Source organism: Trachemys scripta, chromosome 4 (genome assembly GCF_013100865.1).
Source record: "Trachemys scripta elegans isolate TJP31775 chromosome 4, CAS_Tse_1.0, whole genome shotgun sequence".
NCBI classification, from domain to species: Eukaryota; Metazoa; Chordata; order Testudines; family Emydidae; genus Trachemys; species Trachemys scripta.
This window is the reverse complement of record NC_048301.1, coordinates 72,142,519-72,158,079: the sequence shown is the minus strand read 5'-3', so window position 1 is coordinate 72,158,079 and position 15,561 is coordinate 72,142,519. Positions and strand designations below refer to the sequence as shown.

General features: G+C 44.8%; 1 protein-coding gene across 2 annotated transcripts in view; it reads right to left on the bottom strand.

Annotated features, from left to right (window-relative positions):
- Window positions 1-15,561, bottom strand: part of AMBRA1 (autophagy and beclin 1 regulator 1) — a 198,125-nt gene that overhangs the window by 72,596 nt on the left and 109,968 nt on the right. For both annotated transcript variants that reach the window (XM_034769548.1, XM_034769549.1), the window contains exon 12: window positions 1,441-1,551. In XM_034769548.1, the coding sequence (XP_034625439.1) occupies window positions 1,441-1,551 (111 nt within the window). The remainder of the gene's footprint in view (window positions 1-1,440; window positions 1,552-15,561) is intronic.

Here is a 15,561-nt window from a genome sequence, read left to right as displayed (position 1 = left end):
CTTTCTATGGGACTCCATAAATTATAAACAAACACCCTGCACAAAAATTTTAACAGCAGCCTGCTCCAGGGCAACCAGATGAGCCCAGAAGAGTTATTAGCAGCTGAAACACTTTTCAAATCCATTAAAAGCATGTGGAGAAGCCCAGAGGATTTTAAACCAGCAGCGTTTCCTCCTCTCTGATCGCAGCTTTATCCTTGTGCCAGGGTCTCTGACTAGAGAGGGAATACGTCTTGTGGTCAACAAGGCAGAGACTTGCCCTTGGGCACAGGTCTGCTCCTCAGGTTAAAAAACTGATTAGTACTACAAATTAATCCAATCACTGACATCTGGTACCGTGCTCACAACGCCTGAGAAGATGCTACCTGCTACTCCCCAAGAGATACAATGCCCCTTAGACAAACAAGATTCCATGTAATTACCTTTTTCCATGCAAAATTAAGAAGCAACTTTTGGAAATGGGCCTCTCATTTCCAGCAGGGGTGTAATCCTTGAAACACCATCCTATGGATTTCTATGGGAGGGGCAAGAGAGACAGAGAAAAGGAAGCAGGGCAACACTCCCTCTAAGCACGGGACCACCAGCACTCTTATCTCTATATATACAGTAGCTGCCTTTATTCCTGGGATAGGCTCCACATACTTATCTGTGAAAGAAGAGGGCTCCTTAAAACAGAATCCATGCCCCTCCAAGCAACATCGAGTCACTGAAGGCTGCACTCTGCTGCACAGAAATACACTACAACAGTGTTTCTCAATGACCAGTCCATGGACTGGCGCTCGCCCCTAAGATCTCCCTGACATAGTTTAGGAAGGCAGCAACTGATCTCTGATATCAAAAAGGTTGAGAAAAACAGATCTACATCTCAGTTGTTTCATGGGTAAGGAGGGTGGCTTGGCGGGGGAGAGGGGAGGGAAAAAGAGGGGAGAGAAAAGTCCAGTGATAATGTTTTCATCCTCCACCTCCAGCCAGACAGTGGATGTGGCTCTCTTCGAGATCCCAAACACCATAAATCCCAAGGGTCATTGGAAGCTACAGTTACAATTCCAATCATGTATGGTATGCAAGAGACCAAGTACTTACGCCAAACTCTAACCCAGCTGGGTGCTACCAGCATACCACCCAGTCAGCCCTTCCACTCCATGCAGCTCTCCTGCACTCATGAGAATGTTCGCTGATTTGAGGAGATACCCACAGAAACTGATCCACGCAAAGAACCCTAGATGCAGTCAACAAGGTGTATGTGGGCAAAACAGAGTGGTAAGAGCACCCTACATGATTCCAGCAAGCCTATTTAATGGCTCCAGTTAAAGTGACAATCACATCAGGAAATCCAGTGTGCTGGACTGGACCTTTGGGAATTCCTAGAATTTCTGGTGCTAATGGGGCTCGATGGGTGAGGGGACCTGCAAGGAGGCATTAGTTCCCTTCCCAGCTTACCATTGCTGATTTCAGGCAGGTCAAACTTGGTGAAGTCCCACCACTGGAGCCGGTAGGTGGTATTGGCAATGTTGCTGGCCACAGCTGACTGTCCATCTCCAATCACAGCCCCTGGGGGGAAGGAGGAAACAATTAGTAACTAAACATATTTGCTTTCCCTAACAGATGATCTGAAAAATCACAGTATAGGAGATGAATCAACAAATGTTTTCAGTGCCCAATGCACAAAGGCCTGTGGTTTCCTAAACCAAAGTAACGAAGCAACATTTACAGAAATGGCAACAGGTCACAAACCTCTGAGCAGAGGAAATGGAGAAAAAGTCCTTCTGGGGAAGGAAGATCGTTAACAGCAAATATTTGCCCAAACACAAAGGAGGTTTCATTTATTCCTACCTACTCTCATTTATTCATTTTAGATTTATCTTAATTTATTGACACCATCACAAGGTGCATGTCATTGACTCCCAAATTCCTATGCAATTTGGAAAGCAGGAAAATGTATGCTAAGAAACAAAAAGCTATGGCCTTTAAATGGCTCTCATCAGAATCAATTTGTTCCTGTATGAATAGCCGCTTTTGTGGGGCGTATTCCCCTTTTCCACTCTTACCTCCCACCCCTGGAGGGACTATTTGACTGCAATATCTACCCATATTAATGGGACATATATTTATGAAAAATCCAAGAACCAATATTTGAGCTGATCCTTGGGGAGTCACTCCCGCAAAGGAAAGATCAGAGGACAGGACAGGACAGGACAGAAAGATACGTTCCAAGCAGTCACAGAATGGCAAACTCATATGATCCCTTTGTATTAATCCATGACCTTCCCTTCCCTTTGCCTTTCCTATTAATTTTATGTGCCATGTTTGTCTCAGGTAGGTGTAAGCTTTTCTGGGCAAAGAATCTCTCGCTCAAGCCCCATATAAAGTTATGGTGCTATATAAATAGCACAGTGCTCATTATGCTAAAATGCAGGTGAACTTGATGACTAGGCTGGGCAGAATTCAATTTTTTAATATTATTTTCATGCATGATATCAATGTTTATTCATAAGCTTTTTTTTAAGATTTTTATTCGTTTACATTTTCACAGTTGAATGAAATTGGGGGGGGAGGAAGATTAACATCACATGTCTAAATATACAGAGTAAATATCCTTAAGTCAAACTAATAAGGTCTCAAGCAGCATTTTTCTTACTTTGTCTATCTGTAAACTTAGATCATCATCAATGGAAATATTTTTTCATCATTTGTGTGTATATGGTGACATGGACGTTGATCGACATTTATCAACAAAAATGTAATCCTGCCACATCTATTTCTGACTGACTTATGCTGTTGAGTCACATATGTGCCCGTCCTGGCCCTTTAAAATGACACCTGTGTATGCAGTGTTGTTGTAACCTCACAGAGGTGGTTCTTTGGTAAGTCACGTTTTATTAGATATGGAACAGCCTCAGCACTAAGAGAAACTTAGAAAACCACCTCCTATTTCTTAATTCACTCTGATCTCTGGCTGGCAGGGGGGAAAAGAGGCTCAATATAGCTGTCTGCTTAGTTCTCTTCTCTCTCTAGCTGTTCTGTTCTGGCTGGTCATACCTACTGCCACACAGGCAGCCAGAAACTCAAATTCCCCCTTGCTGGAGCTAGGTGCCATTTCCAACTCCAGCAAGCCCTACCACAAAGCTCAGACAATGGACCAGAGCATTAGGTTAAGAGAATGCCCTGGAAACCTGTATCTACAAGAGATGTGGCCAGAAAATAAAATTCTAAGCACACTAGTTTGGGAACAAAGGAATCACCCTGGCAGATCAAAATGGAGTAGCTCAGTGGGATTGCACTCAACTCCTGGGGAGGTGGAGGAGAAGAGAGACAGTACCCACACAGCAACAATGTATTTGAGGGGTTGGGAATAATCAGAGATTTCATATTCCTGCATATACAATGCCACTATCTTCAAATGCAAGCTGGCCTAGTGCTATGGACACACAGGCATGCACACAGACAAAAGCCCAAGGTAAAAGAATTTGGTCATGGAAAGGAAGACAAGCCAAATGAGGGAGAGTGCAGACCCCAGAATTTAAGGGAATTTGTTTAGCTGGAGCATTCTTGGCACTAACGGTGAAAACATTAGACTGTAGCCAAGTTCTTCCAGAAAGTCTGCACAGGATGCTGCAGCAGCCATATTAGACAAGATGGAATTTCTTGGACAATTCAGGTTTTGATTTGTGCCAGACAGACCAACAGCCCTGGCAGATGGCTAGGAGTTTGCTAGGCACCCGTTGGCACAATGGCATGCAAGGTGATCAGGCCAAGCTTCTTATTAGATTCTTCCATTCTCCCTTCACTCCTATCTTATCAAATCCTAGCAGAAAGCTCAGGGCAGCAAAATAAAGATGGTCTGAAAACACACTGAGCAAGGCTTATGCTCTGTCTACAAATAAAAGAGAGGTGAGAACAAGGGCGAAGAGCAAATTCAAGAACAATCCTGACGAACAAAGAGGAAGACACTGAAAAAGCGGCTGCTGGTCCCCTTTATATAGATAAGCTGTCCTAGGCCCTGGTTTGTGGTTCCAGTGAAAGCTCTGAAAATATGCCCAGGATGAGATTTCTGAGAAGTCAGAGCTTTATATTGTGTATTCAGTTATGACAGGCCTCCAGCGACTGACAGCCCTCCATTGTGCTCCCCTTGGCCTCTCTATCTGCCTCTTTCAGAAACACTCACAGACTGCTTGGAAAGCAGAATTGAGAACATTTTCTATCACTGTATAAATGCCCAGTGCTTTCCCTCTATATCCCCCCCACACGCACAGGGTTCCTCTGAGAATGACGACGGTAAATGACATTCAGTATGCTAATAAAACTACCCTGCACCCAAGAGTTAATACCCATCAGCCAGCCCATATCTGGGGAAGGGAAAGGGAGACAGATCGGCAAGTTTAAACTCCATACTCCTAGGTCTGCTGCTTTCAAGCCTGCCTTGAGCAAGCAACTGCAGCTTCCTCTGGTGCGGCCCCTGAGCAAGGAGAGAAGAAAAGGAAACTGAAGTCTCTGTACAAAAGGCACAGTGATGGAACCAGCAGGGTGGGAGAAGTAACGGAAATGATCATGATTAGGTTACAGTAATTGCCCTATAAGACTCGGTCACAAAAGGGTTTCTCTTCTACAGAGATACTACAGCCAGTAAAGGAAGCAGACATACCACGCAGGACACCTACTCCTGTATCAGCCTAGCTGCAGTAAGACACAAGCCTTTCCTGGCTTCTGAGGAGGGCCTTTACATGCCCTTTGGCTCCCAAAGAGAAACCTAACAAGCCCCCCAGTAATGCCACAAACAGCAGTCTCCCTTCCCAAATCCATGCACCACTTTGTATAAATGAGTCTTCTTAGTGTATGCAAAACATGCCTCGGGATGACCAGGATTCACCACCGAAATCGGTCCGCTGGTTTGATTATTAGCGTCACTGGCCCAGGGACTGACGGGGAGCACAACATGAACGCTGATCAGTGCTCCCCTATGAGTGAATGAGTGTATGAAAGTGGGAGCGCACTTCTGTCCACAAAGCCCTGCCTATCAGCTGCACTCTCAACCCCGGGATAAAAAACCTTTCCAGTGTTCTTAACCTTGTACTCTTTGCTAGGCCTGGCATACTGTACAGATGCTATTTCCCCCTCAGTAAAAATGGCATATCTGTTTGTTGGCTTTATGACACAGTTGTATCTATTGCTACAAACACTGATCGATAGCAAGCCATTAACAAATGTTTCCTGAAATTTTCCTCAAGACGTTCTGGTTCTGCCCAGGGCCCTTTCCAAAGGATAATGGTGTCCATTACCCCCTTTGCTTTTTTGTCCTGGGGTGCCAGACCCTCTCTCAAGGGTAAAAAGCAGAACCTCCTCTGTTGTTCCAAGAAAGGGTGAAAGCAGCCCTCTGCCCCTTCACCCACATGGCAGCCCCCTACACAAAAACACACACAGAGCCTGGCAGAAGCTAATACAATAGATGAGTATTACTGCCACAGCTAGCCTAAACTAGAAAATGTCATCCATAGGCAGAGAGGAGTGGGCAAAGTCACCAAATCTAGAAAGGGTCTGCTGTGTATGGATGTCCATGGGCAAAAGGGTTCTGGTCACTTCTCAAAGGATACAAAGCAGTTCACCCCATGTTAACGTCTATTCTGCAATTTACATGCTTCCATTAAGCAATTACCTGCATTTACAGTAATTATGTAATTGAGAAGTGTAATTATTAAATTACATCTAGTTACATGTAATCAATGTCATTCAGTTTTGTCTCTCAAATCCAGCCAGAAATTTCACACATACATGCACCATCCTACAATAAAGACAATTAATAGAAAACAAATCTTGGACTCTCAGTAAAAGGGGAGAGGGGGCGAAATACACTTCCATGTGTGCCCCTCATTACCCATGGCCCACACAGCACTGCTCCAACTATTTCAATTGGTCTCTCCAATAGAAGAGGAGTCAGAAAGGTGAACAATTTAGGAAGAAAGCTAAAATTCCCTCTCCCATTACTCAGCAGAGTTTCTTCACAACGAAAAGCATCTGGGACTTGCTCTCACTGCTGGCTTTGCCAAACCAAGTACAGTACTAACCCAGGAAGGTGCTGCTGTCTCTTAAGCCCTGATGCAGCCTGGAGACAATGAAGGTACATCCACACAGGGATAAAAAAAATCTGGGGCTGGAAAGGTCAGCCGACTCAGGCTTGCGAGCATGGGCTCCATGCTGAAAAACTGCCATGTAAATGTCTGGGTTTGGGCTCAGGCTGGAGCCTGAGCTCTGAGACCGTCCTCCCTGGCAGGGTCTCAGAGCTCGGGCTCCAGCCCAACCGTCTACACAGTAATTTTTAGCTCCACAGCCCAAGTCAGCTGACCTGAGCCAGCTGCGGCCATGATGCAGGTTTTTTTCCCCTGTGTAGACATATCCTAAGAACACTTCAGCTTCTTTCGTAGATTCCAAGGCCAGAAGGGGCTATTGTGATCATCTAGTCTAACATCCCGCATAACACAGGCCAGAGAATTTCCCCAAAATAATTTCTAAAGCATAACTTTAAGAAAACAGCCAGTCTTGATTTAAACATTGCCAGTTATGGAGAATCCACCACGATCCTTGGTAAAGTGTTCCAGTGGTTAATTACCCTCACTGTTAAAAAGTTACACCTTATTTCCAGTTTGAATTGGTCTAGCGTCAATGTCCAGCCATTGGATCATGTTATAACTTTCTCCGCTAGATTAAAGAACTCATTATCAAATATTTGTTCCCCATGTAGGTACTTATATAGTAATCAAGTCACCTTACCCTCGTCTTTGTTAAGATAAATAGATTGAGCTCCTGGAGTCTATCCTATAAGGCAGGTTTTCTAATCCTTTAATCATTCTCATGGATCTTCTCTGAACCTTCTTAAATTAATCAACATCCTTCTTGAATCGTGGACACCAGACTGGACACAGCGTTCCAGCAGTGATCACACCAGTGCCAAATGCAGAGGTACAATAACCTCTCTTCTCTTAGAGAGACAAGATGGGTGAGGCAATATCTTTTATTGGACCAACTTCTGTTGGTGAGAGAGAAAAGCTATTGGTCTTACACAGAGCTCTTCTTCAGGTCCAGGAAACTAACTCATAGTGTCACTGCTAAATACAAGGTGGAACTGTTTAGCATAAGTTGTTAACACATATTTCAAGGGACGATTCAAGGTGAACTACTCATAACTCCCATTTATGCAGTCAGGGATTACATTAGCCCATCCTGCTACAGCATCGCACTGGGAGCTCATGTTTAGCTGATTATCCACCATAAGCCCAAAAATCTTTTTCAGAGTCACTGCATCCCAGGGTAGAGTTCCCCGTCCTGTAAGCATGGCCTACATTCTTTGTTCCTAGATGTTTATATTTCCATTTAGTTGTATTAAAACACAGTTTGCTTGCGCCCAGCTTACCAAGCAATCCAGATCGCTCTGTATCAGTGACTTGTCCTTCCCCAATTTTTGTGTAATCTGAAAACTATCAGTGATTATTTTATGTCTTCTTCTAGGTCACTGATAAAAATGTTAAATAGCATAGGCCCAAGAACTGATCCCTAGGGGACCCCCACAAGAAACACACCCACTTGATGACAATTCCCTGTTTACAAGTCTTAAGTCTGGACAGTAGCAGATCAACTCTTCCAGGAAACAGTTCTCACCAGTCACTTGACAGATTGTTCTGATTTCTGGAGCTTCCTTTGTTTGGTGGAATCACAAGTGACTGGAGCAGGTACCCAAGAGTCTTGGGCTTGTCATCACCATGAGCAAAACGACCTTTTTCTACAAAGATGTAGATTTCACAATACTGAAATCTGAAGTGAAGGGCAATTGAAATGCAGTGAACGTGGGTTTGATTGGCAGCTTTCCTGCGTCTGTCTATCACTGGGTAATAAGCACTAGGTGATGGCAGAAATGAAGATAAAGGCTTTCAGCATCTCCCCCTCCCCCAGTCTCTACCCGCCCCCACTCAGCACATGACGAGAGAGTTTTAAAAGAAACATCTGCCTTTTAACAAAGGTCTGGTTAAAAACTTTCCTTACATGCCACCTCCATATGACAATTAACCACCCGTCAGTCTTATCCACTCAGACAGTCCGATTCATCTCAGACATGTGGAGGAATCAACTGCTCATTTGTGAATCAAGCCATGCAAGCCCAATATCTGAGTGCAGAGAGGGGCCCAGGAAGAAACATCACAGAGCTTGTCTTTAGAGCACTCTAATGTTCCTTCACTGAAGAGCAGGGTATTTGCTCTATTTCCAGACTCTCACTGGATGAGTTGGTAATATTCTCACCATCTTTATACAAGTCTTGCTGCTTAAGTGTCAGAGATGGGGAGCAGCCTTCTCCCTTGCTGTACATCAATGAAGCCAATAAGAACATCTAACAGAAGCAATAGTTCAAGTTCTTCCAGAGCTTGGCATAAGAGTAAATCCCTTATTCAGAACCACAAACCACATCTTTGGCCTATAAGATGCTAGAAACTTAGGGCCGCATTTACAAAGGTCCTATGTGCCTAAAGATGCAGATAGGGATTTTGAAAATCCCACTAGATACCTAAGTAGGATAGGTGCCTGACTCCCACTGAAAAAGTGCTTAGACACTTTGTCAATCCCACTAGGCATTTATTTGCATCTTTAGGTGCCTAAACACCTGTGAAAATTTGGTCCTTGGCCCCCATGTAAAATCCCATAAGTCTGTGTGTTGCTTATGGACAACGAAACTCTCCTTTGGAGCTGCCCACCAGTCTCTACATTTACAACCGGGGCTCAGCATACTACTGACACTGGGTTCTACACCTCACTAGCCTTTGTTGTTAGTTCTAGACATAGCGCAGACCAACAGCCAGGTGGCCTGCAACACTGGACACATCCACCAAAGCTGAGAAGGACAGTGGCGTCTCTCTAACAAGTCCAGACAAAGAAGCTTTCACTGAAAAATATTGGAACAGCCTTCCGAGGGAAACGGTGGAGGCGAAGGACCTGTCTGGTTTTAAGATTAAGCTAGATAAGTTTATGGAGGGAATGGTTTAATGGGATAACATGATTTTAGTCAAATGAACAGCGTGCCATCGCTGGTAAATGGTATCAATGGCCAATGAGGGTCTGACTGGACAATCTTGCCTACATGCTCGGGGTTCTACTGATCGCCATATTTGGGGTCGGGAAGGAATTTTCCTCCAGGGTAGATTGGCAGAGGCCCTGGAGGTTTTTCGCCTTCCTCCGCAGCATGGGGCAGGGGTCGCTAGCTGGAGGATTCTCTGCTACTTGAAGTCTCTAAACCACAGGATTTGGGGACTTCAACAGCAGAGTCAAGGGAAAGGGGTTGAGACGGCTTTGTGGCCTGCATCATGCGGGAGGTCAGACTAGATGATCATAATGGTCCCTTCTGACCTTAAAATCTATGAGTCTATGAGAAAATGGATTGGCCCATTCTGCTGCACACAGTGATCTGGAAGTTCCCAAGGAGAGGCATACCTCTCACACAGACAACTCTGAAACAGTTTAATTAAATTCAGTTTAAATATTAACACTGGCCACAGAAGCCAGGTGAGGAGAGTACACTGATATCACAATCTGGCTTGTGCAGGAAGCCAGGTGTTTTACAGGACAGTCTTGTTCCTGGGATCACCTCTGGTCACAGTAAATGGTCAGATGCACCCCAGGAGCTAACCAAAATCCCAGTGAGCCTCCTCTGTTCCAGGCTACCAACAGGGCATGGTTCTGAGCTAGCACAGTTGACTTCATACAACATTAGCCCAATGCAGAAAGATACAAGTGCAGACAGCTGTCACTCTTGACATACAGCCATCTAGGGTAATGTTTTCAAGCATACCAAGAAGTGTACAACAGCAGGCACAATGCGTCTCCTGCCAGAGTTCTTACCATTTCAGTAACAATTCCCATGCCCATTCACAAACGTAGGAAGTGGAAAATCTAGTTCCATATATGCTAAGCAGAGACACTTTAGGCTTTGTGCAATGTTAATGAAGAAACACTGGCAAAGCTGAGTGGGCTCTGAAGGGTGGATCTTTTAAGAGACCTGTTTTCTTCCCCATACGTGAGGTGCTGTGGTAAGGAGAGTTGCAGTTCCCTAAACCATACTCATTCCTATTACAAAATCTCTTTTCAAAACTGGGGTTTGATTCAGCAGCCAAGGGGTCAGTGGAGAGAAAAGTAAACCCCAACTACAGACTATGAACATTCTACCATCTTGAAAGGATTCAGAGTTAAGTGCCTAGAGGTCTTTACATGGCAGACATTGCAAATGTCACACGGAAAAGGGGAATCTAGCTGCCATAAGCTTCAGAAGATTTAAAAGATCAATTGGTTTGCAAGAAACACAGGTGACAGTGATGTTGCCTTGATGGCTCCTTGACATCTTACTTTGAAGACGGGGAAGGGCTTATTTTTAATGTCAGGTCAGATAATTTGATAAAGAAACGCCTGCAGCACATGTCTCGCTTTGATGGTAGGATGGGTTTCCCTGAGGGATGCTTGAAGAGGTTAAGATCCCTTTCAAATGTTTCCCCTCTTGTCAGAACTGTTTGTGCTTCACCTCTGTGAAAAGACACATTCAAGCTGGTAATTGTTCTCCCTAGGAGAGAAAATCCAGATTCCCAGAATCTCTGAGCACATCCTCACTGAAATGCCACTGCTCAGACAGGCCTGCAGAGTGGGGGACAGACTCAATTAGGAAAGGGCACTGCAATTTCTAAAACAAACCACGACTGCCTCATGGGACACTGGCATTTAATGCAGAATCCCTCAGACCAGGACACCACAAGTCTTACATTGCAGGGTGGGAAATATCATGCCCCAGCATGTTCGGTGTACAAAACACCCCTTCCTCCCCACCACAAGTGCTATCCTATAGAAAGTATGGCCAGCCATTCTCATCATAAACAGAATTAACAGGGAGGAACAGACTGTTCAGTTTCCTCTCGTTCCAGCTCCAAAGTTTCTGAACCCATGTTACAGACAGAACACACAGCTGTAGTCTCTGATCTCCCAAGAACTCACTACACCCCCACCACCCGCCTCTTTCCATCAGTCAGATACTCAGCACTGAGCAAGAAACCTGATTCAGGAGCTGCTTCTTACCGCTCCCTAGGTCATTGCCAGCCATTGTCCTAGAGAACTTGCCATGAGAGAACAGAAAAATACTTGTGCTTTCAATTGCATTTGCCCCCAGTGAGACCGAGTCTCTTCCGTGCTATCAAGGAACTACAGAGTGAGCAATCCCATCAGAATTGTGTGGGCAATCTTTTAATCAGGCTTCACTATGTAATAAATTGAGATAAAGAGATGACTATTTGCCTATTTAATGAGTTGTTAGGGGGACGAGAGCATGACAGTGGCAGTCATGATTAATGATTAAATTGTGTTTATTATTGATGTGTAATTATTTAGCTTGTGTGTATCCACCATCTTAGAAGACAATTAGTTTGAATGGTTTAGACACATTTATTGTGGGGTAACAAACATCAATGAGTGAAGAGAAGCATCATGTACTTTGCCTGCCTAGGAAGGGGGACTTTGGGGATTGACTGTGCTGTTTTTGTTCCTCAATTTCTGCTGGGTTAGTGGGGGGGGAGGAGGAGGATGTGGCTGGTGCTTGTTTAAACGTTACTGGAAATGGCTATTAGGGGCTCCCTGTTTGCAGCTTCTAATCTATCAGCAACAGTCATTTGGGACACTTGTCTCTCAGGAGGAAGGAGGAAAAAGTTCCCCAGCAAGGAGGAGGCATTGCCTCCACTTTCACATAGCACTAATGGGGTCATTAAAGTAGTTACCCATGACTAAGTCATTGCCAAGCTACGTTTGGGTTTAGGATTTGGGGAACTTGTTGGGAAATAGAATGTAGGGCTGGAATGTTCCTGACATGCTTCTTGGGATGGCTGTTCCATTTCTACAGATGCTACTACCTGGGCTCTTTTCTTGGGGTACGTCTTCACTGCAATCTAGGGTGTAACAGTAGCACAGGTAGACATACCTATGCTAGCTTTAAACTAGCTGGTGCATTAACAGCAGCAGTGAAGACGTGTACCCCAGTGTGGACTACCAACTCATACACACCTAGGTCCCTGGCAGGCTTGCGGTACTACCAGCTAGCTGCCTGACTGCATCTTCATTTTGTTACCTGTGATAGCTAGATTAAAGCTAGCGTGGGTATACCTACCCACACTGCAATTACATGTTAAATGGCAGCGTAGATGTACCCTGTGAGACCATTTCTCTCACATTTCTGTGTGGCAGTGATTTATCTTAGGAAATTGTTTCATGCTGCCATATAATTTAAGTGGTACGACATGTTCCGTTTCATGAGAAAATTGTAGATTTCGGAATCGCTCTGGTGAATGTTTTATGTTAAAAACTGTTTTATCTGCATCTTGTTTCATCAATTGTTTTAAATTGTTTCCGCCTTTTATGAAGACTCGCTGCCTTTTTTAAGCTGTTTTTGTTTTCTGTGGATTCTATATGCATCATTCAGCTTTTATTGTAAGAGAATGTCTAGATGGGACCTGACAGGCTTTGTCTCTTTCTGAATTCTATGATTCTGTGTGACAAGAAATCCACTACCTAGCAGTAAGGGGTTCAGATGCAAGAACCATCAGTGCCTGTCTGATCACGGGAGACAGGCTCTCCTATATCTCCTGGCTCAAATGGGGGAGATGCATCTGACTGGTAGCTTTCCTCTGTCAACGTGAGGAGAAGTAAAGATCTGGGGAAATACACACTTTTCTAAGTCTGGAAGGCAGTATGGATCCACTGAAATGAACAATGAACGCTATCTCAGAGACCACTCTCTCCCAGACATCAGACGCTGCAGCAGGGAAGCTGAATGATTATAGAGGGGTGACATGTGGCCTGGCCTCACAGTGCAGGATGAGTGGCACAGTGCACTGAACTTTCAAGAATGCTAAGGAACAGATTTTTTTTTTTTTGGCTTAACTTCATTTGGACCCAGACACAAGGGGAAGTTCAAAACCCCTCTTTGCAGCTTTCCAGAAACAGGAGGTGACTTTTAAAATCAAAATGCCAAACCCTCCTGCCACAGCTCTCTCCCTGTTCTGTGAAATCCCGGTGAACTTTAGCTATTGGGAGCCCACTAGTTCATCTGTGCTGTGTGTCAATCGGGCTCCTCCCATTACCAGTTCTGTCCTTTGCAGTGCCTCCACTTTATCCTACTGCTGAGTCTCTTGCATCGTTTCAAAACCCTTCATTAAATGCTGCTAGAAGTCTGCTTTTTAACCTCCACATCTGTGTTTATCCTTTGCACAAAACTAAAGTGAAATATGTGCCTGGCAGGCATTTCCTTTTATAAAACTCCCTTTCTTTCCCTTTCTGACTTTTCAGAGCATGAAATGTGTCTACTAATCCTAATTGCTTCAGATGGTGAGCCTTGCAAAGGCAGGACAAAGAGGGCAGCCTTTCACCAGTTAGCGTAACCCTGCACAGTGCCTGCACACCCTCCTCTGATTCTAACCAATCGCAGGCCTCCAGAGAGCTTCCCTGTCCTGCTTTGCTGTCATTGATGAGGAGGAAGAGCACAAACTTCCCCATGTTTATTCCTTAGTCAGCTGCATAAAGCTACATTGAAGAAAGTAAGTCACTCTTCCTGGAGTTGTTTCCTTTTCTCCCTGTATGTAGTCCAACAGATTAGTTCATGCAGTCCAGATGATCTGTTCTTGTGGTCAAGGATCACCCGGATGTGAGAATTCCTGTTGGCGTTACCAAGACATTGGTTAGCCAATGTCCTGGAATATAAGTGCCTTGGTGCAAAAACAAAGATCTGAGATTTAGATTTTCTAAGGTGCATCTGTATGACTTAGAAACCCCACAGACACACAAGGCGAGTGAAGTAATATCTTTTATTGGATCAACTAGAAACACCTCAGAAACCCTTACCTTCCTCAGCAAGGAAAGGATCCTGCAGATTCTGCTGCTGCTGTTCCTGGGATATCAGCTGTTCCTGGGAACAGCTTCTGAACCCTCTTCCTCCAGTGTTACCTGTGGTTGGGGGCATGAAGTACTAGGTTCTTTACTAAACTGGCTTGGCTATAAAGCGGGTATCTGCAGAGCTGCAGGGCTCTATGGACAATGAGCGAGACCAGCAGGGCTCTGGCTAGCGACCAAGCCAGGAACTGCAGCGGCAAAAGCAGCAGCATGTCAGGATGCTGCTTGCAGGAGCCAACGCCCAGCCTGGGCAGCTCCTTGGGCGTGGCTGTGCTGCCCGGCCCATTGGGGCAGGCACCAGACTCACAAACAGCTGTCCCTGGTGACACTAGTGCGTGCAAGCAGCTCACATGCTCCCGGACAGAAGTCACACATTGCTGTGTGGACACCACAGTTTTCTCCTACACTTGGAGCAGCCTCTCCAGAGTCCTGAAACCTTACCAAATAATGGCTCTCAGTCCCCAGATCAGAAGGTCCTTCACTTCCTGAGGCTGGTGCTACCTTGCAGAGACAGGAAGTGTCAGCCTAGCCATAGCACCTAGTAGGCCCCATCTAGTCCTCCCCCTACCCAGGAGGCCAATGGAGAAAAGAATTGGTAAGACAACTCCCACCTGTTTATGCTCTCTGTATGTGTGTATATATATCTCCTCAATATATGTTCCATTCTATATGCATCCGAAGAAGTGGGCTGTAGTCCACGAAAGCTTATGCTCTAATAAATTTGTTAGTCTCTAAGGTGCCACAAGTACTCCTGATCTTCTTTTTTTGGAGAAAAGAATGTAAGGATCAATACTACAAAGCTTTTTCTAGACTAGTTTTAGACCCATGTTCATTGTTTTGAAACAAAACTGTACCACTCTCTCTCTCGTCTGCCTGGAAAGAGAGTCAGACAAACTTACTTTCATACCAGAACACACATTCAAGACTAATTTAGAACATACCCCCTGGAGAAACCAGGTCTATAATAAAAATGCTGTTTCAGCCTAGCAATAATAGCAGCGCTGCCATCGCAACACAGAGTACTGGGCTAAACACACACAATGGTCGATTATATTTCACAGTTATAATACCCTGAACAGGACAGCTTTGCTCGGGAGATATTTGCTGACGCTAAATTTACACACATGTAAGGGAAGGTTAAGGCTAAGTCATGTGTCCTCAGGGGAAATGCAACTTCAGTAATAAGAATTCAAGTCCGGACAATGTAAATGCACCTCATACTGTAAACTAACAGTGTCCTGGGGGAAATGAATAGCTGACAGATCGTGTTTATAGAATACATTTTCAGAGAGTACTGTGCTCATTAAGAGCACCTACCCAGTGCAATGGCTCACACGCAGTTGCTCTATCTGCAAGGAAAGCAGTCACTAAGCTTGTCTATGAAACACAAAGCTGGCAGGACAGCACACCAGAGGGAGCAATTTCTGAATCCTCCCCACACCTCTATAAAGAAAGGGAAAGAAGCCAGTGCAGCAGTTAGGTAGTGAGCAGGGTCAAGTGAGCTGTTTCCTGAGTGGGATGAAGGGAAATGGAGATTGTGAGAAGAGCAGAATGGAGTATACTAGGGAAAAAGCTCGTGATAATGCAATTAATGGCCAGGGGGTAAAACTAGGG